Source organism: Hyaloscypha bicolor, assembly GCF_002865645.1.
Source record: "Hyaloscypha bicolor E unplaced genomic scaffold K444scaffold_113, whole genome shotgun sequence".
In the NCBI taxonomy this organism is placed as follows: domain Eukaryota; kingdom Fungi; phylum Ascomycota; class Leotiomycetes; order Helotiales; family Hyaloscyphaceae; genus Hyaloscypha; species Hyaloscypha bicolor.
In genome coordinates this window covers 421937-448023 of record NW_020194615.1, presented here as the reverse complement: position 1 = coordinate 448023, position 26087 = coordinate 421937, and the positions used below count along the sequence as shown (strand labels likewise).

The 26087-nt window shown below is 46.1% G+C and overlaps 4 protein-coding genes across 4 annotated transcripts; 1 reads left to right on the top strand and 3 right to left on the bottom strand.

Annotated features, from left to right (window-relative positions):
- Positions 1-3037: 3037 nt before the first annotated feature.
- K444DRAFT_614775 (uncharacterized protein) lies at positions 3038-3785 on the top strand. Its single transcript, XM_024880593.1, has one exon. The coding sequence runs from the start codon at positions 3251-3253 to the stop codon at positions 3521-3523; it is 273 nt and encodes a 90-aa protein (XP_024734739.1). The 5' UTR covers positions 3038-3250; the 3' UTR covers positions 3524-3785.
- Positions 3786-9819: 6034 nt separating this feature from the next.
- K444DRAFT_691296 (uncharacterized protein) lies at positions 9820-12649 on the bottom strand (the record flags this gene model as incomplete). Its single annotated transcript, XM_024887788.1, has 6 exons — positions 9820-10002; positions 10075-10263; positions 10318-10690; positions 10739-11157; positions 11211-11328; positions 11387-12649. The coding sequence occupies 6 exons, from the start codon at positions 12647-12649 to the stop codon at positions 9875-9877; spliced, it is 2490 nt and encodes an 829-aa protein (XP_024734738.1). The 3' UTR covers positions 9820-9874.
- A 4940-nt stretch (positions 12650-17589) lies between these two features.
- K444DRAFT_533279 (uncharacterized protein) lies at positions 17590-20178 on the bottom strand (the record flags this gene model as incomplete). Its single annotated transcript, XM_024875139.1, has 8 exons — positions 17590-17746; positions 17818-18003; positions 18052-18952; positions 19005-19201; positions 19248-19278; positions 19329-19543; positions 19587-19697; positions 19751-20178. The coding sequence occupies 8 exons, from the start codon at positions 20176-20178 to the stop codon at positions 17590-17592; spliced, it is 2226 nt and encodes a 741-aa protein (XP_024734737.1).
- A 2369-nt stretch (positions 20179-22547) lies between these two features.
- K444DRAFT_644308 (uncharacterized protein) lies at positions 22548-25828 on the bottom strand (the record flags this gene model as incomplete). The annotated part of the gene is made up of 9 exons (XM_024884944.1): positions 22548-22661; positions 22757-23130; positions 23189-23649; positions 23705-23971; positions 24020-24698; positions 24797-25174; positions 25224-25416; positions 25463-25486; positions 25535-25828. 9 exons carry the CDS (start codon positions 25826-25828, stop codon positions 22548-22550), a joined length of 2784 nt encoding a protein of 927 aa, XP_024734736.1.
- Between the last annotated feature and the right edge of the window lie 259 nt (positions 25829-26087).

Genomic DNA, 26087 nt, shown 5'->3' with positions numbered 1-26087 from the left:
TGATTCTTCTCGCTCTTTTTATAGGTATAAGGGTAAGAGAGGGGAGAAGGGGGAGAGGGGAGAAGGGGGGGAGGGGGGGAGGGCAGGGCAAGGGGACCTTACTAAAAATTTACGTTGCAAAGCACTAAATTTTTAGTACCTATAGCCTATAATTTAGTGATTGTGGCCCTAAAATTTAGCGATAAGTAGCCTATAATTATAGGGCTTCCTTTTCCTCGCGTCGCATGCCTTAAAGCTCGCTTTTCAATTTTCGCTTTTCACTTTTCACTTTTCACTTTTCACTCGCCCTCCATCTCCTCCCCCCCCACCCCCATCCCCATCTACCCCTCTCTCGCCCCTCTCTCGTATATATATAAATAAGAATTAAAAAGAGAGTAATATTTTAAGTAGTAATAATAAGTAGAGGCACAGGAAGAGAGGGCATAATATGTAGGCGATTTTTGGTTGGGTGCGCACGTACCACAAATCAGACATTGAAGGTCGAAAACCAGATTCGAAAATCGCTTGGTCTTCTGATCCTTATGGCTTTCCGTAAACCTTAGGTGTGGTATGTACGTACGAACTACTCGTTCGGCCGGGCTCACCTGGTTCTCGTGTGGTAGGCTTACCAGGTGAGGGAAGGCAATGCGCAAAACCCCGCAAAAATTTGTAGGGGGAAATTTGACACCCCCTACAACCACGGATTTTTGGCTCTAAATTTTAGAGGGTAGAGGTTTTAGTATTAAGAAACTATTTCTACTTCTTAATGAGTTATTGATTACGTGCCGTTGCTCCCAAAATCATGCGCGAATAATTAATTTTTGGTGGGGGTTTATATTTGCGTATTGCTGGGTTTTGCGCATTGCCCTCCCTCACCTGGTAAGCGTGCTAAGCGAGAACCAGGTGAGCCCCGCCGAACGAGTAGGCAATTGTAGTCGTCGTCCCCGCATTGGAAATCCGCTCCGCCAATCCCTAGCCGGGAAGCCTTCAAGAGATAAAAGGTTACAACGAAAAACTGAATCGGGAATGCATTACAACCCATAACTGCTGTGTTAGGAGGTGGTTTTGCCTAGTACTGAAGGGGCCCATTCTCGCCTCCAGAATCCAGTTCGGGACCTTTGATCTCTCTCGTCAGAAATTGGCTGTCTTGAGAGGAGCCCGACTTGGGTAGACCGCCTCCCTACCACCGTATCAAGGACGACGGGCGTCAAGCTGCTAGGGGTCAAGTGAATAAAGGGGAGTAGAGGCGCAAAAGGCTGGGGTATTGAGAACGAAGTGAAGCAAGAGTGGGTGTTGTGATTTAGACTGTGGTCATGTTATCTAGTAATAATCTAGGCATTTCTTATAAATTTTAGAAGGTCAAAAAATTCTTGTAAGGCTCGTTGGTAAGCAAATAGTTTAAGGTTAAAGCGCACGGACTTATTTTGGGAGGCTTATAATATCTTTTTATAAATAAAGCAATATATATAAGTGTGCTTTTAGACAACTATATTACGCGAGGATAAAGGATATTAGTAGCTATCTTCTTAATTAGCATAGGATTACTTTAATAAGTAAGTTATTAAATTAATTAGAAATAAAGAACAAATTAAGAGAAATAAAGCAATAATTATAAAAGCAAATAAAAATGCTTTATTAATAGAATATTAATGAAGCAGATTGCCATGAGCTTTAAAATAAATGCAAATATCGCTAAATAGGGTTTATTTAATGAAATTGATTTGACTAAATAGCTATTTCAAAAAGTGCCCATTAGCGCAAATAAGTCAAAGCAAACAGGGCTTTGAAAAATAGAGATCTAAACCTCATGGTTCTACAGTATTTCATTCAGTGTCAATTGAAATAGATACATATAGCATCGATCCAGAGTTCTTGGTTTTGTCTTCAAGCCGGAATCGGCGAAGGGCGTGCCAAAAATTCACAGTAACCAGTAGAGTAGATTTCTTGAGCTGTGAAATGCTGTCATGGTTGGAACAGGGGGCTGTCTTCTTGCCGCGCGCATCCCCCCAGACATACAAGAGAACCTCGAATGGCCGGATATCTTCGAGATTCACGGGGAGCGGTAAGCAAGATTTAGGGTCCGAACCTTTCCCCGATAGTAGCTCAATCAGCCCGACGGAGGTCAGAGAAGGCAGAGAACAATACTAGTACTTCGAGGAAGGTGTCTCAGCTGAGTCCTCTTTGGAGTAGACCAACTCTGTAGCGCTGAGTTCGAGGTTCTCCGCGTCGATATACGTACCTCCCTCCCCGAGACCATCTCTTTGCTCATGTGACCCGGCCTCGTCCCCAACTAGGCCTTTGGCATGAATGTGGTTGAAGTTCATGGCAAACCTGCGGAGGCTGTACGCTCTAGGGGAAATTTCGTGTTCGAGGAATCAATGAGTATAAAAAGAACACGCATTCTGATAGAGATCTCGAGGCTAAGAAATGCGTCCCGCGTGGCCAGGCAATAAGTCAGGCATCAACCCCTCTGCTCGCACCGTGACTTATGAATTCTTTTCATTTGATTCTTAGAAGATACTCGGAAAATCTGAAATTTTCATCTTAAGGACATTCCACCACGATGTTGAACGGAGTGGCACCACTCCGGTTGTTTTATCACGTGATATTTGCACGTGATAAAGACCTTGACCTAACCGAAGTGAACATATCAACAACTTGCATCTCAACCACTTCTCACTAAAAGAATGTGACAATAGTATCAGAGTGAGCAATTGCTCTTTACAATCTAATTTATCAACGACCTCTCACCTATCAATCCGATGTTATCAGATGATCATGATGCTTCGCTTAACACCCAGGGGCTCGCTTATAAGCGAGGCGTCTGAGGTTCAAGCTCAGACACAAACCTCATACAAACCCCGTCGGACTATATCCAAAATGGCCTCTTTTATCGTTAGATCAGCCCAAAGTGCGACGTTGGCCCGTTCGATGACCCGTTCCGAGGGTTATGGTTCAAGGGTGCCCAATCCTGAGCGCGGCTGAGCACCTGTCATTGTTTCATCTGATACCGGTACATATACCCTCCGCATCTACTCAGATAATGCGGCCCCATTGCTTGGTCTTTCTCGACCTTTTCTGTCTCTTCTCTTCTCTTCTCTCGCCTTTGCGTTCTATCATTCACGAATTGAATCGTTGCTGGTCAACTAACGAACAAATCTTTTAATCACGAACCCACCTCCACTTCATTTGCGCAAGCGACCCTTCGACCCGGAAACACTACCCTTGTCGACCACCATCTCCCTCTCCTCGTTTTACACCCACAAGCAAGATGGGAGCGAATTTGTCCTCAGCCATCATCACACACGTCGACACGTCTTTGGATGTCATCAGTCCGCAAGATGCCTTCAACACAAGGAATATGGCTCTGCTTTGGCTTGGTGCTTTTCAGGGCATTATGATGATATTGGCGACCACACTTCTAGTCGACCGATGGCGCGGACCGCAAGGAACATCGAAAGTAGGCTTCGTGTCGGTGGTGGCGGCGCTCATCTTATCAGCTGCGTGGCCGGTGATCTTTCTGTACATGATAATGGCTGGATAGGTGATTTACACTTGGTGGAGGAAGTTGGGTGGAGTGGAAGGGGTGGTGGTCCGGGAGGGGTGGGCAACATTAAGCATCGACCGTTGGTGAGGGAAACATTGTACGAATTCAAGATCAAATGGAAGGGATGTTGGCGAGATAGATTGCAGGAATGACAGGGACTCGCACTTCAGCATAATCGTTGTGCCACAAAGTCCACATCTGTTCCGACGAATTCTCTCTAACGGACGAATATCTCCGACTCATAATGTCATTGTACAAGTGTGCATTTACCAAATTGCTGAAGGTAGCCAACGACTTTGAGTTCGGAAGAAAGGGAAGGTATATAACAATCAGCTTGCGCACGGTAACCGAAGCCCCGCACAAGAACACCCCCCCAGGCTGCCCAAAGTGTCACAGAACGAACTTGATGCAATCCGAAAGATTGCGGACATACTTCGACATGTCGCTTGCTACAGACCTATAGAAGGGATTTGCTGAAGGGCACCGCACGTCGGGTGTCAAGCAGGAGGACTTCGTTTCGGAGTGCCGGGTGCATATGTCGAATACGAGCCTTAGTCAGGATGAGGAAAGGAAGCACTACAGCGTCACAGAAGGGACCCCTTTTGATTACAGGTTGACGTATTTTAGTCCTAAGTATCCGTACGTCCGGGTGGCTCTGTTTGAACTCAACGCGTCTTGGGGGCACTCGCAAGATCTATCCCGGATATGGACAGAATGCTGATGAGATCCGAGGCATCGGCGATGTCGAGCACAACGGCGAAGACAAACGTGAAATCGGTCTGGAACTCGAGATCAAGTCGAGCATTCCCAAGAAATCTGTCGGCGAAGATCCTTCAGATGCATTCGACCAATTCTTCGTCTTTGTCTGCGGCGTTGACGACCGTGGCTCTCCCTCGTGGGACGAAATCTCCCTACCATCACTGCCAGTCGATGGTTCATTGCTGAATCTCGATGACTTCGCCGTCTACACAGATGGGCTCGACGCTGGCAAACAGTTAGATTCAAAGGGGATAGTCGGACGACCAGCAGTTAGAGAATGGAGTGTGCTAGGATTCCAAGTCCGCACTGTCCTAGGTGCTGAAACGCTAAGGTTACCACTAACTGGTTTGTCCGGGGCAGTCAAAGGGACATGCATTTCAAGTTGCGCGCAAGCCGGGTAGCCAAAGATTGCCACACGGCAAGCCCGAGATATAATTTACTTGTTTCTTCAATCTCATTTTCTCAAGTCCCTTTCTTTAAATACCAGTACGATTCTCTCCAGTGATTTCAGCAGTTAGGATTAGGAGTCAATTGTTGTTATATTATGGCTATAACTACCGTATATCTGAAAGTAGCAGTTCCTGGGCCCAGACGCAGTAGCACCACGCGAGCTCTAGGCGCTTACATCTCCATCTTACAGCACACTCTGAGAACTGACGGCCGGGTCTCTTGTCCTGTGACAAGAGCATAGCCACTCTTTATACATCCCTATAGCAGTTGCATATTTCAGGGAAAGTCGACAAAGCAAAAACAGATCTGGTCTAAAGTTGATCTGTCTCTTGAATCGGTCTTCCGGTAGAAAATATACTGAAGTAAATAAGAGTGAGCTCGTCCAGGAAGCCAAGTTATTAGGGTTTTTATCTTTGCCCCACCAACGACGGTGCCTGTTAAGCATGCTCGCCACTTCCTGATTATATTCCCTAGATAGGATGTCCACTTTGTTGTCTGAACGGTAATACCCGGCATTCTTGGACTTCACCCAAAACTTGTCAGTTGTGCCGTCGGACATTGGAGTAAAAGTTCGAAATAGGTAGCGAGGTATGGAAATGAATCTTTCCCGAAGCCATGACCTCTCCCCTGTAGAGTTGAACAAGAGATACTCAGTTTCAAATTCGAAGAAATCTGAGCAGCCATGAAGCTAGGAGATTCTCAGCTGATTATACAGTCACATCAGCAAATTGCCTGCGCTTTGCCACACATAACAAGGCATTTTAATTCGCAATTCTGCGTAAGTGGCCTCCTTCATTGGCTTATAATTGTACTTTTCATCGCGAATCTGTGATTATGTAATGGGTGATGGATTAGTTGCATTTTCCGCGGTTCTCACTTACGAGCCTAGTATCGTGATTTCAGGGTATTTCGCTAAGAAACGAAGCCTCGCCTGGTGAGACATTGCCAGTCGCTAGCATGGGGGTCTCCCTCGGCTCGCGAAGATAAAATTATGTACGAAAGGGTACCTCTGCATACAAATTTGTTAGTAAGATACCAAGCGAGATCCCCCATGCTAGCGCCTGGCATGTCTCACAAGGCGAGTGGTTAACTATTCTAACCGCTTCTATATTATATTTAGAGTGAGGTTTAAAGGCCTCCTAAACGCTTTCTAACTTCTTTTTCTCGGGTGCGCTTGAATTAAATGGAGTTTTAATATACGGTTATGGTGAAACTGTGAAGTGAAGTGGGTGACTTTGGTTTTGCAAGGCCTGAAGATATCGCTAAAAACCCGGGGGTTTTGATAACCGAGATCCCTAGTCAATGCACACCCCAAATTTTCAGCCGACCTCGAGCTTAATTAATTAATTATTAAATAACCACATAATCAATCGGCCTAAAATTAAAAATATAAAGCAATTGAACTAGGTGCATTAAGTTGGCTAATTAGGATTTTTCATTTTCTAAGGCATTATAGTAGAATAATCTCCCTTCCCGATCGGGAGGTCTGTACCACCCCCACAGCTTCAGAATCGTCCTCCTCCACTATTCCTGCTTCCTGAGCCCCTAAATTCGATAAAATCGAAGACCCTACCCTCAATATTACTATACGAGAGGGTTTGGCTTTTTTAGTAGCATTTCTAGCTATAGTAGCCGCCTTTCTAGCTACTGCCCTTTCCAAAACCTCTAATTTATGCTTCTCCTTCTTTACTTGATTAGTAATTACTTTTTCCTCCGCCTTCCTAAGCCTCTCTAACTCTTTCTCCTGCTTTTTCAAGGCATCATCTATAGCCTTAGCAATCTTTGCATCCTCCTTTGCCTTTTGCTTATCCAATTTATCTTATTCTGCCTATATAATCCTCGCATCCTCACGTGCCACTGTAGCTAGTACTTTAGCTATTCCAAAGAACTGGGCCTTTCCTAATGGCTCTCCTATTAAATTAAGCTTTTTCCCACGACGTCTCTTTTTCTTTTCAAGCTATAAAGCTTCCTTCAAACTCTCTATATGGTACTCTATAATAGAAGCCTTTATAGCATTCGTCTCGTTCGCTTTAGTAAGCTTGCGAAAAGCAACCTTAGACGGGTTTTTTATATATATTTTTGAGAATTACTATATGCGTTTCGCAGTATAAGAAGTTGAAATTATATTAGGAGAAGCTTCAGGAGAAGTTTGCGGTCTTAGTAGAGTAATAGCTAATAAGATAATTAATAGTTAGTAGGGCCATATACCTGTCTTCTTCCAAGCGGATAAAATATTCGATTCAGATATATTTTTGTCCTAAGCAGGCTTGAAAATAGACCAAAATATCCTTTTTATTAAGCAAGTAATACCCTCGCTAGTATTCAAAACCCTATTAATCTCGGTAGAATAGTAAGTAGAAAGTAGTAAAAAACAGCCCATATCCAAAGATTAAAGACGGTATATTAAATACGGGAGTAAAATAAGAAGCAGAATTTTAAGCTAATCACATGTCCGAATAAACTCCATATTAACGTAGCTAGAGTACCTATCTACGATTAAAAGCCTCCTTCTACGCCCTGCTTTCGTACGGGTAGCAGGATTAAAAACTTGGGTAAGATATACCAGGCCCAGGATATTAGATAACTATCTATTTGTACTAGACGTAAACCAAGCATATTCGCTCTCTTTTAAATCGTCTAACCAAGTATCCTAAAGGTCCCCAGAAGTTCCTTTATAAATAAGAGCCGGTGGAATCTTTGTATTATCCGTACAGATAGAAGCAAGTAAGCTAATAAACTCTCGCGAGCCATCCTGCTTTGCTTTAGTAATTTTCCTATTATTATATACTTCTTTTATTATTATACGCTTTATTATACGTATAATTCTAATTAAAAAACCCTTCTCGTCCTAATTATATATGTTTTCTGCCATAATATTATAATCTTCGATTGCTTTAATTAACTAAGTAGAGGGGGGGGAATATTAGCTATTTTATCCACAAAGTAAGCAAAATATGAGGAAAATACTAAAATTCAACGCTACTAAATTAAAGAAGAACTAGATATGGGGCCCATATTCCGATTTTATCCGCAAATTATTAATATTATATAAATAAAGGCTCTTCAGGCGAGATAAGTACCGGTAAACAAAACCAGCTATCTAATTCTTGCTTATATTACGGCCAATAATCTCCTCTATAAGGTTTCTAATAATCTGCAAGGTAGGAGGAAGTCTATGGACTATAAGCTTATTAATTTGACTAATTAAAGCCTCTTCTTGCGTATCGGTAAGGAATTTATAGTAGAGGGAGGTTGCTTCTTGTCTGGAGGTATATATGCCTTTATGCCTTCGCATAAGGGTTATATGCTCAATACCAAATCCCTGGCCACTTGACTATAATTAGGGATTAATTACCTATCTAGCGCATTAATCGCTTTCTCAATATCTTGTTCGCTGACCATTTTATCGAATTTTGAAGATGGAGGGGTAATATTTTGTAAAATATGCATTCGCTTGGGGTGTGCATTGACTAGGGATCTCGGTTACTGGGTTCGTTACCTCAGGGGTTGTATAACGACACATGTTCCTAGGGATCTCATCCAGGAGGAGATGCACTAATATTCATGAAATCATATGCAAGCAATTTATAACTTATGATATATGGTATCTGCGCAGATTATCTGGCACCTTTCTCGCAATGTTGTATTGGAAGTATCATTTTCTGAAGTTTCTTCACGTGACTTAAGCCACAATTTGCGAGCGAAAATTGCCCCACCCCCTCGAGTCCGATGTTAATTCGACTCGAAATATTTCGCAGAGTTTCTTGGGGCGCATTTTTCATTTATTCCAAAGACAGCATTAAGAGAAGATAAAATAGTTGATAAAAAGCGCAAAATTTACTGTCTGGATCCAGTCACAGACATCTAACTACTCCGGGCTCAACCCTACAGAGGCTTCATCAACGCAACACATCATCATTTCCCAGACTTCTCATATCAATTACGAAACTCAAATGACTAAAGAATTCTGGCACTCCAGAACCAACTGGACGAATTCGGAAAGAACCAAAGCTTCCTCGATGCCCGCTTCGCTGCCCTCGCTTTTCCCGCGTTTGTCTCCACTTAAGTCTCTACCCGGAACCCGAGCTGGAACCTCCTCCCTGCTGCTGTGAGCCCTAGGTTGAGTTAGCCACATCTCTGTCTAGTGTTCACAGCGGAGAGTATGAGCGTACCGAGCCGGTTGAACCAACTGATGGAGCGTCCCCTTGGGTAGTCGAGAACGACTGCCGACGGACCTGTCCCGAACCAACCGGTGCAGGGTTGTTTTGATAGGTGTGCGTCGTATCACCGACCCTACATGTGACCGTCAGTTACGAGAACCTTTTAACTCCCCGAAAATGGTCAGGTTCACGAACTTGACTGTCGCCGTGTTGGTGCTCAGGTCGAGCGTGATATTGCTCTTGCTTGGTTCACTCATCGTGCAAGTGTGGCCTCCTTTACCATGGCAACAGGAGAAGGGGAAGGGGGCTCGTATTATATGTTTGCAGCAGGGTGCTTACCGACAACGAAGGCATCACCGCGCCAGCACACCCTGCTTCTTCATCTGAGCGTGCCTATTACTAGTGATGGAATAAACCGTGGTGAGTGTCCCCGCCCTCCTGAACGACGCCACGGTGTCACAACCGGCATCCTTCTCGTCACCGACGTTCGTTCCATGGTCAGTAGCTGAGAAGGCAAGCGGTCTGCTGATGAGTCGGCCAACCTCACCGATCTTCTCCTGAGCACTTCGGTGGTTTCGTTGATCACCGAAAATGGATCCTGCAAGGAACTCCTGAGCCGATCATGAGGGCGCTTTATTCGTTTTGAGGTTATTTTTTTTAGAGCTGGGCAGGGATGAGTTCCATTGAATGGGATGCGGTTTAGGATCACGAGGTGTTACATTGAATTTAACGTTGGGGAAGAAGCATGCTCAATTTTTCACGACCTAAGACAATGGATGTTTACAACTTTGGAGTTTGTGACATTTTTATAGGTTTTTGAAATTGCTTGAACCACTTCTCTGCACTTAAGAGATACACTAGATACGCCATAGAGAACACAGAAGAAAACTATTTGAACCCCTTTTCTATAACTTATGCAATACATTAAACACGTCAAGAACCACATAGAACATGGAGTCCACAGGGAGCAGGTTACTCCTCAGACTGTGGAACGTTGTGGGACCTTGGAGCTTTTGGGAGATTTCCTGTCGCCTTTTGGCGCCTTCTCTGCAACGAGCTTCCTGTAAATTGAGTCGTCGACATTCGAGTCAACAAGTATTGCCTCGCCTGAACTAACGGTTAGTGATAATGCAATGGTTGAACTGCATTCAGACGGAGACCTCTAAATTCCCAACTTACAATATTTCCGCTCCCGAGGGCACAACCTCGAAAAGGAGTCGATGAGGTCTTTATTATAATGAAGACCCTCGCTATACTGGACCACGGTCCCTTCCGAGAACAAGGCTGTGCCACGGCACCAAACATCATAAAGACGGGTGAAAAGAGCGTACATGTAATGGCACCGTCTAATTCGGTCTTCTACCTCATCTAAGGGAGACGTAAGTAAGTGAAATTTCATGAAATGAACGAAAGGCAAGGTACCTGAGGCAAAGCAACGATATCTCTGAAGGCGTTGTCGATACTCTAAACCTAGGCGCCGCAAGCATGCGCTCACCGCCAAGAAATTGCTTTTCGTTTTCAATTCCTTATCCTTCAGAAGGTTGTCGATCTCCTTTCCGAGTTCCAGTTGAGTCTTCTCGATCGCTTGGGCTGCATGGATGTAGAGTTGCGTCCGAGCAGTCATTGGAAGTTGAAAGTATGCCTTGCATTCATTGAACTCGTCGATTCCAAACCGCGGGAATGTCGGTTGCTGCTTTGTAATCACTTCCACGATTTTGTTATGATCGATGGGACGACGGCTGTCCAAATTCTTCCCGAGGCTAACGATTCGCATAGTGGCATTGACAATACTATACTATAGAATGGTCAGCATTTTTCATATCCGTTCATCAGAGATATTTACGCAGGGCAGTCGTGGGGTGACTTCGAGGTACTCCAGGAGGGCTAGATCATATAAGGCTTCCAGATTCGAGGGCCATTTGAGAGCCAGGTCTCGAATATCTTGACGACCCCAGTCATCCAAATCGTCGATTTCCGGCAGACAGTCTGGAACAATGGCATATGAGTTCTCTTCAGCGCCATCTCTTGGAGTTACCATACTGGCAGTGAGGCATGGAAGTTGCGTCGTGATCCAATGCTGCTTCTGCGTGGTTGTCGTGGTTTGGATCTTGACGAGAAGCACGCTTGATTCATCAATGTCGATGCTGATCTCATTTCCATATTCCCGAAGGCCGGCCCCGAGAAATAAATAGCGCATTTCGCCGTGCATTGACTCAATCTTACTCTTAATGCTATTGCCGCGCTGTTCAACGCCGTAGAAGTCTAGTCAAGCGATTCAAGTTAGTAACAAAGAGCTAGAAGTTAGAAAAACTCACCTGAGGTCACCAAAAACACTAGTTCAAAATTTAGTCGATAGCAAATCACAGGGGCCAAGTGTGTTTGACCCTTTATAATCATTCGGCATCTCTCGCAAAGCAGAAAGGCAGTCTCGCACTGAAAGAGCTCAGTTAGGGTGGAGTTCGCTTCCAGGTAACTGTAGTGGCCGACTTACCACCTTCTTCATGTGCTGGCAATCCACACAGGCATGAATTAATCGTACTTTGCGATAATTTTCTTTTCCACCTTCGGGGAGCGTTCTGGTTGATTTCTTTTTCTGAACGCCGTTGGTGGTCACGCTGGATGTTCTGTTGGAGCGTTGTGTAGGGGAGGAACGGGTTTTGAAAGGCTTCGTTGCAATTGGCCTCATGTCTTCATTGCCTCGAAGACGGTGGCATTGGGTGCTGCCGTGCGTTGGTATAATTTTGTTCGTGCCGAGCACGTTAATTTCGGCCGATGAGGAACTTTCGTGGTAAATCAGCTCCGTGTTTTCTGGTGAAGACGTTCGAGCAAGGCCGAATCCAAACCGACTAGGCAATGGGAGGTCTTCATATGCTGCAACATTCATAGTCGAGGTCTGCGGGTTTGTGAATAAGGGTTGAGATGTGTGTTGTTGCATCTGAGTGTTTCCTTGAGGCCAGTGTTGCCCGCTGAAGTCCTCGGTGGGCAATGCTCCGGCACGCGCAGGCCAGTCACAAACTTCACGGCTGTCTTGAGACTCTGGAATGCTAAGAGGATCGGTGGTGCTGGGTTTCTTGCACTGAACTGGATGAGGGCCGATAGACTCCCACGGGAAGCCAAGTTCGCGACCCTGGACTACGGAAAACAGATGGTCCGGAGTCCAGAATGCCCCAGGAGCTTCGAAGGACTGTCTATTTGGGCATCCGGATGCTGTCGAGCTTGATAAGCCAGTGAAGCCATCCTGGTGACGGTTCGAAAGCTGGACCCATGAGCACTCAGCCGAATTCTGACGAATTGCTGGATCAGATCCTGCCATGGTAGTATCATCAAGCTGTGACATGGCAGCGGCTAGTTGTGCTCTGTCGGTGACAATCACATAGTCTCTCGAGGTGACTGAGGAATCTGTCATGGATCGGTCGATTTGGGGAATCGTCTCCTTAGAGGACGTTCCTTGGATGGAATTATTTGAATCGATATCCATCTCCCAAGAATCGGACATATTGGTGGGCGCATTGCTTGCCGCCATACGAGAAGGTGTACTTTCGTTGCCATGTGAGGCGTATGAGGCACCTTTGTGTAGACTTTCGGTATCAGAGGAACCTGGCGGGCTAACATCAAAAGTGCTTGCCAGGATCCCACCGTTGTCCAGTAGAACGTAACCGGTGCTGTCAAAGGCGTACCGACCATCAGTAGCGAAATTCTCAAGCGTGCCATCGTGGAGAATAGAAGGTGCGCCGTCGCCAGGGAGTTGTGGCATCGTGATTCACGAGATAGACTACAGAACAAGTTAGCATCAGTTCTATGCTGGTCCAGAAGTTTACACCCAGGTAGAAATCCCTGAGAACTGTGGATCCCGACAAGGTACGGTAACTCACGAGGATGCAAATCCCTGATTGCCGATTTGAAGATAGATGCTGGAACTGAGTTCGGGTTTGGGTTCGAGGAGTAATAATGTTAACCAGCAAGCTTGGTTCCAATTTGTGATTCGATGTTGGCGACTTGTTACCCACCACTGACACTTCTCCTCCCGCGGTGGACATCAATATATATATACTCTTCACATCCCAACGCAAAAGAGGGCAATCAAATTACAAGTCCGTTGCAGTACAGTTTCCTCACCGCCTGCTCGTCTCCTGCCGCCTCTTGGCGTGAATCGAGACGTTATTCTTGATACACATAGAGACACCGAAAATAAGGAAGAGTGGGTCCCTAAGCATAAGTCGAGGTGTTTGCCAGCACAGCAGCGCGTTTATTGCAAGCTGCGTTTGACATCCCATTTTCCCAACCTCTGGTTGGATGAGCGGTGAATTAGGATATCGTTTGTCAGGGGTAGATTCTGCAGAAGAACTGTACCTCGTTGGATGGAGAAGGAAAGCTATGCGGAAATCCTAGACGACGGCGAGATCTCGCTCCATGGCGACTCGACACCATCACAGATATCCAGTAATCCGTCCCAGGGTCGGTCCCTGCTGCAGGGCCGTGCCAAGAAAGAGCACCATGTCGAGAAGTCTTGGCATTGAAATTGTTGAGTTTAGACGGCAAACTATACATCACATGGTTTGGGGTGTTGCAGCACGGAATGAAGCGAAGAAGGACAGTGAGGGGCTGGGATTCAAAGCTTGCTCGTGTTGGCGGGCCAGCCATCTTTGGGCAAAACGCGGGATAATGATGGGAACTAAGAAGCCGCTAGAGGAGAGGTGTGGGGGTTTGGAGTACGGGAAGTCAGGCTTACGTATGGGCTACTGCAGGGAGAGAAGGGAGAGTTCAGCCCTAACAAGCGGGGCGTTGATGAGACAGTGCGGCAATTGCGTTTCTAGCAGGGAATTGGCTTCTTGGAGCTCTTCAGTGACTCAGTGAGAGAAGAATATGTGCGGAACGGTTGCCATTCGCGGCAGGGCCGGGGGTTGGGGTTGGAACATCACAAGGCTGCGAGGCTGCAAAGCTATAGTACATATTGTTTGTAACGCCAACACATCAAGAGAGTAAAGTAAGCAAGCCCTCAGGCCTTGCACACTCATCTACGGCGGAACAGCCAATTCTCTGAAGTGCGCACGGCCGCTTTATGCCAAGTGGAGACTGCCAGATGCCACCGATGTTCAGCACATTGAACATAGCATTCTAGGGTGAAGGGATGAAACCAATAAAGGGCAGACGGTACAGTATGACGAGCATTTTTGGGGAACCACAATAAGGCGTAAGACGAAAAGTGGAGATTATGGACTCGCCGCGGTGGTGTTCAAAGTTTGACTAGAACGGGACAAATTGAACTTCGCGTTATCACACACATTCCCCAGAATCGTACCTGACACTATTTTGCCGAACCGTTTCGGGAAAACTCACGGCGGCGGCACGTACCTTGTATGCACGCGTGAGTCTCCTTAGTGGAGTGGTGGGATCCGTCACCGCGCCCCAATGATACCCGCATATGGGAGAGCGGCAGAGCGGCAGAGCGCGGTGAGAGGGCGGGATTGCGTGCGTGCCAATTTGGACGTTTCAAGTGTAGTAACTAAATAGTTGGTCAGTTCCGCAACTTCCGTTTTCGGAAAAGCCCCGTGTAACGATCGAAAATACCGTGCATTCTCTGTGCAGCAAGCTCAGCAGGGCAGGGTGTGCACGGTGTTTATGGCACTTTTTCAGCTGAGTTGCTACTGTGGGCTTCGTTTTTATCCAAAGCCTCCCTGTGCGTTTCGGTCGAGTGCGATGGTACACGTCGCTGAGGCAAGCGAAGGAACCGCGATTTCTAACGGTAAGAAGAGAAGCCCACACTCCTAGTGCTCTTTCTGTAGTGATCCATTGCAGTCCGGAGTGCCTTAGTCTTTCCGTTCCCCACATGAACGAGGAAACCACAATAAGGTTATCCCTGCCTGGGGGGCTACCAGATGCCGGCACGTGCCCGGTGGACCGTTGCTGGTGTCACGGACAATACGAAAGCGCGCGGCGTTGAAATCCGTCCAACTCGATAAGCGAGGACCGGCGTAATTTTAATGCTCGCATTACAAAAATTCTCATAATTCCGCATTATATTCTATTATTATAAAAATTTCGCCAAAGTTAGATCTGCTTCTTTTCTATTACATAAAGCACCTTTGAAGAGTTTCGGGCATTCCATTGAGATTTGGTGTGTTTTTCTGAACGTAGCGATTTTGGTGTTCCTCGCATTTTGGCAAATGGACGGTTTTCAACGCCGCGCGCTTTTGTATCGGCGATCACCAATACTCCGTAAGCGACCGATCATCGACGTCCCGCGGTATCAGATGGTGCTAGTTAGGGATGCGGGAAAATAAAAAACATGGCTGTTTTATATTTTTCTCGTAATAAAAAGCCTGTTTTTCATAATTTCCGATAGTTTTTTATTTTGTATAGCAATCACGTGTATATAATTAATTGGGAAGAAGATAATGAAAACACCAAATTAAGCTAGCAAGTCACGCTCTACTATTGCGTGAAAATATAAAATTCCTGTTTTATATATAGCTAATAAAATATAATACAAACCTGTTTTTTATATAAAAAACCCCCTTTTTTACGCATCCCTGTGCTGGTGGTGGATGGAACTTGGATGAAGGATGCAGCGTATCCTTGGCGCTTCTGGGCTTGCAAAGCGGCTCATGCAACCTTTCGAGGCGAGGAGATGCGGGTCTTCACCGCGTGAGACTGCTTCGTTTTGTATCGCCCAGTGCTGTCCTGGCCACACTCTCCCCCTCCTTCGATTTCGAGTCGGCCCGTCGGTGATGGTCATTGGCAACACGTATCGCACGGCCCAGCGAGGCATGGGTTTGGATGCTGGCCAGACCGTCCCCAAATCAAAAGACTGCAATCTTTTCCCACGACACGGAAGATTCCATTCGGGGTTTTCTAAAAAAAATCCTTCACGCTTCGATGCGGATGAAGGGGGTTTCGCCCCAAATCTGCAATCGTCATCCCAGAAGATTAATGGTGTTCACGGCTTTGCACAGTGGGTGGCTCTTCGGTGAGTCTTTCCCAAAGTTGGATGACGCCAGAGGCGCATGTTTGGAGGCCAAAACTCGGAGGAAAAACAGTCCGTCGGCGAGCGCAGTGTGGACATGAAATCTTCACATCTGCTTCTACCAAGTCGTGATTTTGGCGACTTTGATTCGTTGATCAGAAGTGTTGCTTTTTGGAAGAAGGGGGCTGCCCAGCACTAGGTCATCACGGAAAGAGCCTCAAATCACGAGGTGTTCTGATCAGGAGCCTAAGATATCAAGCAAGACTGCTGAGAATTACCATTAAGTGTCTCTACGGTTGATGGGAATTCGCAGATTATTTGATTAACATCTCTCTTTTGTCTCGAAGCTCGTATAAGTAGATGATATCGAAAATGGAAACATTAATTAGAAATTCCATAATATTTAACTACATTCTATAGTTTTCTCCTCGAGATACGAAGGCCGCGGTCAAAGGTCTGGGTAATACAGGGGATTGGCGCTTTTGGCCCCAAAAGAATAGGGAGTAATCGCTAAAACTATAGGGCTTTATAGGCAACACTAGCGAATTTTACGCCGTGGTGTAGTCCGTGTGGATAAGCGAGGTTAAGTTTTTGAGACTTTATAGGCTCTCAGACTACAATCATAGGGACTTCTAGCGCTGAAGCAAGAATTTTACAGGGCATTATAGCGCCTAACCACTACGGAGCTTCAGCCTATAAGTATTACAACGCCACTTGCAGGGATCTCAACTTTACCGCCTTATGTTACAACCACAACACACTACTAAAGCACAAAAAACAGACGTGGATATAGGCCTCCTCCTAGGAATTATTTTAGTGTTTAAATAGAGGCTTTCGATAGTATATAGGGAAATTTATGAGTGTTGAATCGCGTGTGGTGTTCAGGCCCTTGTAGCGCGTCGACATACTTATGGGCTGTCCCTCCGTATGTTACCCTGACTTCTAACCGTGGCCTTCGTACCTACCTAGGTTCGGGTAATTGATACAAGTTTACGAATTTAGTCGTGTTTCCAAGCCAAACTCTTTAGTGGTTGCTAGGCTCCTGGGCTGCGTTTTTGAATTTAGAACTACCTAAATTATTGGGATCACTTAATGGTTTTTGGATCTTGTGGGTTTGTAATTGAGAATAATCAAAGGTAAGGAAGTTTTTCATTAGGCAAGTTTTAAGAAGCATTCGCGTTTTGAAATTTATTTTGTAAAATCCCTTAACACCGGCTTTGGCCAGTACGCTCGTTACGTCGCTGCCCACTTACTGCCGCACTACAGGCTCTATGCGCTGTACCGAGGTCAGAAAAGCGCCTGCAAAGCCTGAGTAGGGAGGTTGTACGCCAGAAATATCGCCAAATTTGTTATTACACCCCACGAGACATTCAGGAGCCGACTCCCTGGGAGCATTGTTACCCACACAAACCTCCAATTATAGTAGAGTTAAAGCGCCTACACCTTGAAGTAGCATTGGCAATTGCAATGCTTTTACTTCACACGTCAGATCAACTGTGCCCTCAATTGCTGTGATACAGGTTAATGCTGGTTCAATATAGAAAATCACGATTGAGTGGAGACCTACTTCTAGATGATTTGTACTGTCCAGCGGACTTTTGCGCCCATCAATCGAGAATGCATCCGCAGCAATTTGCCTCTTGAGATCTTGAATTGCTGCCACTTTCTGGCGGAACCGTCAGCATGGCTCTCATCAAAATCCACGGGAAAACATCTCTTAGTGGTTCAATTCATACTTCTTCGAAAGACCCTCTGATTCGATATCGGATTGTTTTGACTTCTTTCGCTTGGCCCAGTCGGTGGATCCGGCACAGTGCTTGTTCTTCCAACATAGGATTCCACTGTGGCTCTAAAAGATAGGCGACAGAAGCCGCGGTGAGATCAAGTCTTGGTCAAGTTTCAGCAAATCTTCTGGAAGGAAGGTGAAAAGACCGGATGCGAAGAGGACGGTGACCTACCCAGCGCCTCCACAAGTGATAGAGACAAGTATGACTTGAACTTTTTCATCGGTCTGAAACTTTTCAATCGCTTCCTCTCGTCTCTCACCTGAGTGTTTGCCGTCTATACGTGTGTAAGATATATCGGATTGTCGGAGCAACGACTCGATAATGTCAAGAGTAGTTGTCCAATAGGAGAACACAACACTGAGCAGCACATTAGTATTCGTAATTTCAAAAGAAATACAGTCATACCTCTTCTCTCCTAGATAGCAAGTTTGTAGGCTCTTCAGAAGGGTTTTGAGTTTCGTAGAGACCCGTTCTGGCTGTATCGAAGGAAGGACCCTTTCTATCCGAGCTTGCCCTTCATTTTCTGACGCCCATGAAACCTCGATACTTTTACAAAAGGAGTCGTGTGGGCATCTGTGTGCAAGCTCACCACCGATAGAATGCTTGACACACGATCCACAAGTCAATATAAGGCACTTGGAGAGGATCGGTTTGGGAAACTCGGAAGAGGACCCTCCTCCGCCCCCATCTGTAATTGAATTTCCACACATCGAGCAGATGGCCTCATCGTGACAGACAATGGTCTCGAAGGCTCTATTGGCCGTAGATTTGTTCCAATTCTGAATATCTTGGGGGGTGATACTAAGAGGCTTGTTGACATTTATCTTCGCGTGTGCGAGGCCGTGGTTGCAGAGGAGTCGCAATTCGTTAAGCCATTGCAAAGCATTCAGGTATTGGCCTGGCCGTACTGGAGTTGATCCCACAGCTTCGTTGAGCTTCCTCAAAACCCCTTCTTTCACCGTGTTATAAAACTCGTGTTCTTCTGCGCTGAAGTCAAGATGATGAATTAAATCTTCTCGTTTAGGAAGATCAATTATCGATTTCGTTCGACTCAAAGAGATGCAGTTTACTAATTTCTTCATCGAAGAGATATCTCGATCACCACCAGACTTAAGCCATGGCCTAGCAATATGCTCATCGAAAACTCTGGGGATGGAAAAAGGATATAGCTGGAGGAACTGAAGCAGACTGGCAAAATCAGTCACGCAATTTTGTATAGGTGTGCCAGTGATTGCCCAGCGGTTTGTGGCATGAATTGCGCATGCGGCTCTGGCCATCGATGTTGTTCGATTCCGGATTATGTGAGCTGCGTTAACAATTAGCAGAGGGTTCTCGTGGAAGCTGTTGAGTAGGCTTACCCTCATCTAATACAATCCTATGCCACGAAAACGAGAAAAGTGTATCGTTTTGGTACTCAGGATTGAGATGCCTGCTCTGCTCACTAACAAGAGTCTCGAAAGTGGTGATCACTATATCGTGTCTGGCCAGGTCAAGGGTTCTCTTTTTTGTATTGCCATGGAACTTCATCCAAGTCAACGTGTTAGGTTTAAGATGTCTGAACGATCAGTTCAATTCTTTTACGACCAGAAATGGTGCTGTACCTTTTCAACTGCGTATTCCAAACTTCAAGAACTAAATTTCATTAGCCAATGCTAGTAAATTGATGTAGCCTTTCCGCTCACGAGAATATGGCACCACCACCATTGTTGACTTTAAGCGTTTGAGATAGCCTTCTGATGTAAAAGTAATTGGTTCCCGCGTTTTGCAAGTGTTCGAAGCAATGAGGGAAATCACAGTTAAAGACTTTCCCAACCCCATCTGATCAGCGAGCAGACCACCTGGGCAGGCTGGGGGAGGAGCATTCTGAGAGATCTCTGTGATCATGTTCGTGTATCTGCTAAGGTTAGAGACAACGATAAAACATCTCGGACCAAACTCACGTCATCTGGCCGGTCTCATCGACTTCTTTAACCCAAAAATCTTCCATTGAGTCATTGTATTGCCACCCTTCTTCCCTCCTTGTCATGAAAGTAAGTGCTCTCTTCTGATGACTATATAAGGTCGTTAGATAGTCGAGAGTCTGGCTACTCTGGTTAAGACTTACATATAGAGAGGTGTATTGATGGCATCAGGTGCTTCAGTCAAGAGGAGATGGTCGTCCTCACTTAGCTCCGCGAAAAGATCTTTAGTCCGTATCACCTCTACATCTGATTTTGCTTTGAGATTCATGAGAGAAGAAGTCATAGCTGTCCCTTCTGACCGTGATATGATGTGAGGATTCGAATACTTGTAGTCCCCATCACAATGCAATGGATCCTGAAGATAGACGCCGCATTTCGTCAAATATAACCCTACTGCGTCACAGAGTTGTTGAGGACCATATATAATCGCATTCAACAAGTATTGCAACTCATTAGCTCCAACTTTACGCGCCACTTTCTTGCTTTGGGCAGCTCGGCACTTGATATTTCGACAATAAATTTGGAACTTGATTTCTTCTCCGGAACCGAGATTAACTAGAATCTTGGACATTCGGTCATCCAATTTTCCGAAGTGGCCAGGCTGGCCGGGTTGAACAAGAAGGTTGGGTTCCACAAACAATAGTGCAATATTTGAAGTGTCGGTGGTTAAAATACTTGAATGTGTTGTTGTCAAGGGCACATCGGATATCTGAGAGGATTAGTATGTTTTATTTGGAAAAGAAATCCATTGAAGGTTCACCATGCCAAAGCAGAGCAAGCTTTTGTCCCTTGTGACTGACAGACAGGCGCTTCCTTCCGCAATGTGCACGCCAGGATTTCCCTCTACGACAAGAGAATGGCAAGTTTGCCGAGTTCCGCTCAATAGGGGGTTCTTTTCCCTTGGTAGATCCGAAGGATGGTACAATGGTCCTGTTAAGTCACTATGTCCCTTCGAGTAAGATGTAGTTTCCGAGGTTGGACTTGACCATGTCGCAGGCTCTTTCTGTGAATTGTGGGGTCCGGGATCCCATACTCTCTCCGATAAAAGCTGCTCTCTCTCCTTGAAAGCCTGATCCTTCGAATCTAGCCGTGCGATGGCCGACGCTTGAAATCTTAAACCCGCTGAAGGGAATGAATGGTGATCTAGTCGTCGTCGTTTTTGAGTCGGCTCTTGGAAGTTACGACTCCCGTAGGGAGCCGCAGCTTGAATGTCCATGGCTGAACTGCAGCGGCGAGGTGCCTCCACTTCGATCAGACAGGAGCACTAATCACGAGCAATGCCAAGACGTTCTAGAGATCGCAGAGATTCACAGACACCCGAAAACATTGACGCCTACCCGGTAGACGAAAGGAGTTTGGAGGTGATCCATCGCCGTTTGCGTCTTGAGGAGGCTTTGCGGAGATGTGAAAAGGCCAGGAGCAGCCAACAACTGGGCGGCCCCTCGCCACGTTTGCAAGCTGTCGGCAAGCTCCGCCACGGCCCCAACTGCCTGCTATGGAAGAGACACCAAATCCGTAACCGAAACAAGGCCCTGTACTTTCCCGGGGAAATTTCGACACCGCTCGTTTATCTCGTAGCAGCATGGCTGCGGTGTTAGTGAAACATTCCGAAAGCCTTTCGGTTCACATGCGCTTGAAAGTTGCGGTACCTGTGCTTCGTGGCTGGACGGCGTCAGCCCCACTGAATACTGTACTGTAACCCTATGCCCATGTACTTGTCGCGCAAGAAGGAGGCCATGGGCCAGGCAGGGTATTGGCATTCCTTGGTCGTTTCCAAAGCCGGCCCGCCAGCCCCCGGGCCTTCGACTCTCAGTCCCTTCCCGGCAATAAGCTGTCGACAGCATTCTTTCACGGTAGACCAAAGCAGAAAATCTAGTGAAAATTCACAGATCTGTTGCAGTTCTCATGCATTCGTGCGCAACTACTTGAATTCTTGCCCTCCATAGCTCCGCCACTATGTCTTATCACGTTGCCTCCGCCACGAGATCTTCTTATGGGCTGTGTTCTCAGCGACGATACTGGCCTTCGCAATAAAATTTATGTCCTGTTAACTCCAACAGATAATTCCACACTATTTCGAGGCTCTAAAGTACATAGGGGTTAATATAAGGATTAATCATGGGGGCTCTTCTGCCAGGCCTCAACACCGTTCTCAATGGCGCATGAACACCATTTTTCTGAACTTTTCCATATCCGGAAGGCTCATCCGAAGAAGTATGCACTCCAACTTCCAAGTTACACCTCGTCGCCCAAGTACGTAGCAAGTCACATTCAGGGCTAAAAGGCGTAGATATAGTAGGGATGTTGGATCAGTCTTCGTGTAAAGGTCAAAGGATCAATGCTTCTCCGGCGGGAGACCCCCTCAACACCTTTGTTTCAAAAAGATGAGAAGTGCGAAGACGGAGTATAGATCAATCACTTTTCAAGTGACATCACCCTCAAACTATGCTTTGATAAGGGTTGGTCATTGCGGAGATCGTCTGAAAATTATATCAAGGGAGGTTCAATGAATAGGGTCCCCTCCGAAACTGCTGGCATTGAAGGATCTTGTTGGTACGAACCACCCGCCAAAGCAGGTTCAGGACAGACGGATATCCCGCTCTCATTGCCAGAACTTTAAGTATTCGAAAGCTAAGATTCATCCATTATATTTTTGCTGCAATAGTCAGCACAGTAGATCAAATTAAAAGAAGGGCAGCCCACTGCTGAATATTGTGTCGCGCAAGCAAATCAGAACGATAGAATGCTCGACTACAGCCGGGCCATGAGCACCAGAACTTTGGGGGTTGATGGCTGAGCTTGTGTCGTCTGCTTTTGTCAGCGCTGTTCGATTGTGGAGGCACAGAAGACATACTCGAGGCCTTCATTGCGTGTGAAGACCTGCTTGCGTTAGCCTGATATCGGTTATGTTGCAAGGAGAGGAATACCTTCGGACAAAGATCACAATGATGAACTGGCAACCCTTTTTTGGCCTTGCTCATTCTCTCCTCTCTCGGCTTCGGGGTCTGCCTCATAGGTTTCTGCGGTTCCGGAGTGGAAAACTGCAAGAGTGGACTTGGATCAAGTCGAGGTTGGAGTGGCGGCGGTGGTGCCTGCGGCGCCGAAGGCGCGGTGTCCTCTGGTTCTGGCTCCTTCTCAGGTTCGAAAACAGGAAGTTCTTTCTCCTCTAGTGTGGGATGGTATTTGCGGTTATGCTTATTCAATCCGCTCTTACTTGTGAAACCTCTGGCGAAGAAATCGCATGATGGATCGGCACAGCGGAGGGGTTTGTTGTGGAGTTTCTCGTGGTAGTCGCGCTCTATTGACGACTTAAAGCCTCTAGAGTAGCGGTAACATTCGCGGTAGCGGCAAATGAAGGCGGAGTCGAGGTAAATTTCCTTGAATTTCTCGAGTTCCTCGGCCCCGATGCCCTCCGGCAGGTCCTTAGCAATGTATTCCGTGAGCAACTGGACTATGTCTTGGTAACGCTGACTGATTGCGCTGAAGTGAGTTGGGTCGCGTTTGATTTCATCGCTCTTTAGATCTAGGATACAAGCATGCAATCAGGACAATGTCTCAAAGCACGAAGTTTCCCAACTTACCTTTAATATCTTGATGGCTGTTATTTTCTTGCGATAAGAATTTGTGGAACGTTAAGATATCGATCCCCATTTTCTGAGCCCGCTCTATCGATTTCAATGCCTCCAACTGAGATATGATGCTTTCTGCAGACGTCGTATCGTCCAGCTTTAGGGTCTTCGCGCCCTTGCCTGGTTCGTCTTTCCAGAACTCCCGAAGTTCTTCCAGAGGGTCATCGAGGTCTTCGTCTTCAACTACAATGCCACTTTTGGCATACTGTAAAAGATGTTGGAACCAGAACTCATTTGCGTAATGATGCAGGTTATGAAAGCCTTTGACGACTCTAACCCGCAGGGCGCTCTCGGTATATCCAGGATCGATGAGGCAATGACTCGTGTTCATGTAATTTATACAGGCAAAGGACAGATCGTAGTGACATTGGTAGTATTGTAGGAACGGCCCGCTTTTCTGATCGAGAATATATCTTGGAGAATCGTCTGTTAGACGCATTGAGCGTGGGGGAAATGCATGGGACTCACTGCTTTGCAGAATAATGTACGAATTGAATCGTATTCTGTGGCCCTTCCTCGATAAGCGGTTTACATAAGTCAAAGAATCCGTCAATTAGTTTGACTTTTGTCGTATCGTTTAGTTCCATGCCCTTAGTATGGAATTGTATGCCGTCTCGAATCTCGTGTGTCTTCATAATCCGGAATGAGCAAGCGATCCATCCCAGTATTCTAAGGGCTTTGTCTCTGCTTTGCTCTGTAACACCTTCCACCACGCGCTCAAGGATTCGGCCGTACCTGAGTTGAGTTCAGACAGGTACTAAAATAGTGCTCAGATAGACCCACGCTTGCTCGAGCCCATCGGGCAAATTGTTGACTGTGTTTATCAAGTCCTGTTCACTACCACAATCATCCAGACCCCGCAGAACTAGACGCACCCATAAAAACATGCCTGACACAGAGTTAGCAGAATTGAGAAAATGATTGTCTGGGTACTTCCCATTTGCCCTCTGAACGATAGCACGTTCGATCCAATCAATCAGATATGCGTTGTCTAACGGCCCTTCACGCAGAAGTTCTAGATTAGCATGAACATAGGTTTCAATATCCTTATTGAGAGCATTCTGGTCTCGAAGAGATATTGTAGGCTTGCTACTCAAGCTCTTATTGAATTGTTTCCCTTCTCTGTTGCTAAAGAGTATCTTGCATTGACTCCCAGGTAGCTTCGAAAGTGCAAGCAGATCGGTCAAGATTATTCTTTGGTCAGTCTCGGGATATTCATCCAAACCATCGACAATTATGCGGGTTGAGGGTAGCGTGGCAATGAGCTCCGGTAATAACTTTCGCATTCGAACGATGGATGGAGCTAAACCTTTGTTCGCGTAGTTCTCAAAAATAAATGGGGCAAGCTCAAGATTGGAGCGCAAGAACTGGACAGTGATACTTCTCAGGATTTCTCCAACGAGGTTTTTGCCTGCTGTATAGCTGTGGCATATGTGATAAGCAGTCGTGAAAGCCTCCTCCTCTTGTATGCGCTTGATTATATAGGTACTTAATATCGTTTTTCCTGTCAAGATGAGCGAGCGCCATGCACAGGGTTCCATTAATGAAATGTCGACTAACCTGCTCCTGGAATTCCTTTGACCCAGAGAATTGGCTCGCCATGTACATCATCTTTCCAGCTTTGGAATCGATTGTTTTTAAACACCCACTCGCATGTACCTTCTTGCCGTTTGTCCGCTAACCTCTCCAGTTCGTCATCTTGTTGCTCATCCGCCACTTTGAACCATGAAATACAGTCCTGAAGGTAGTAATCATGAATCCTCTTTTCTTGTTGTACGATCAGCTCTTTAGCCTCAATCCTCCATTGTCGTGCTGCTATAATATCGATTGTAACGGCTTCTTTAATCAGAAGTTCCTTGTGATGGGAAAGTCGCTTGAGAATGCCATTAAATCGAAACTCAAATGACTTCCAGAGAGAGTCGAAGAACAAATGCCATGCTGTCACAAAATCAAACAATGCAGAGACTTAGCGTAACAGATTACTAACCTCTTCTCCGGAAGAACTTATAGGCACGACGATGAAATTCTAGGATATCCTCATATACCATCGCCAGGATGGCTTGGAAATTGGTTTGGTCACCAAATCCGCGTTGCAACCTCTCAAATTGAGGCATCGCTTCTGCAATTTGACCATACGCATCAACTAGCTTATCAAAGACATTGGTGTATTCGTCGGCGAGCTAATAATTAACAGTGGTAATAATAATACCACGCCAGTAGACTTACCTGGAGCATCATCTTGATCGGAGCCTCAATGACATTAGCCAACTGCGTTTTAGTGTGTCAAAGATCACTTACCCAAACCCAAGGTAGATAGGAAGTCCCATTGCAAGCGACTTCGATAACTTTTGAGTACTGTTCAAGGGTCCTTAAAAACGGTTCGACACGTCGCATGTTCCGGAGAGATTTTCGCTTTCTTTGGGACTCTTGTATCTCCTCCACGGCCACCCAGACATCTTCGATAAGTGTTGATTGAAAAGCTGCCGCATCCGGGGAACTTATTGTCTGCTTAAGTTTCTCGATGGCTATCTGAAACACTCGAGCATTCCGGTCGAGAATCAGATCCGAAGGACTCGCTGCTTCGCAAGCCATTGTTTTCAAGTTGAGCGCAGGGTCGAGTATTTTCATCAACAGAGGCTATCAAAGAGGATGCAAGCCCTGCCGAAAGATCAGTGGGAAGTTGCAGTCCAGCCTCTATCAGTCTGCCAGTGCTACTATGCCACAGCCCAAGGCTGAAGGGTCAGGCTCTTAGCCTGTTCAGTCTGCCTTGTTATGAGGACTCAGTGCCGAGACAAAGTTGCAAGTGGTCTTCCACTGGATTGACGATGTGACGCGTCGGCGGGCTCAGTGC

What these genes read in the sequence shown, in the direction of transcription:
- K444DRAFT_614775 (XM_024880593.1), top strand. Translation starts at nt 3,251, where the DNA reads ATGGGAGCGAATTTGTCCTCAGCCATCATCACACACGTCGACACGTCT.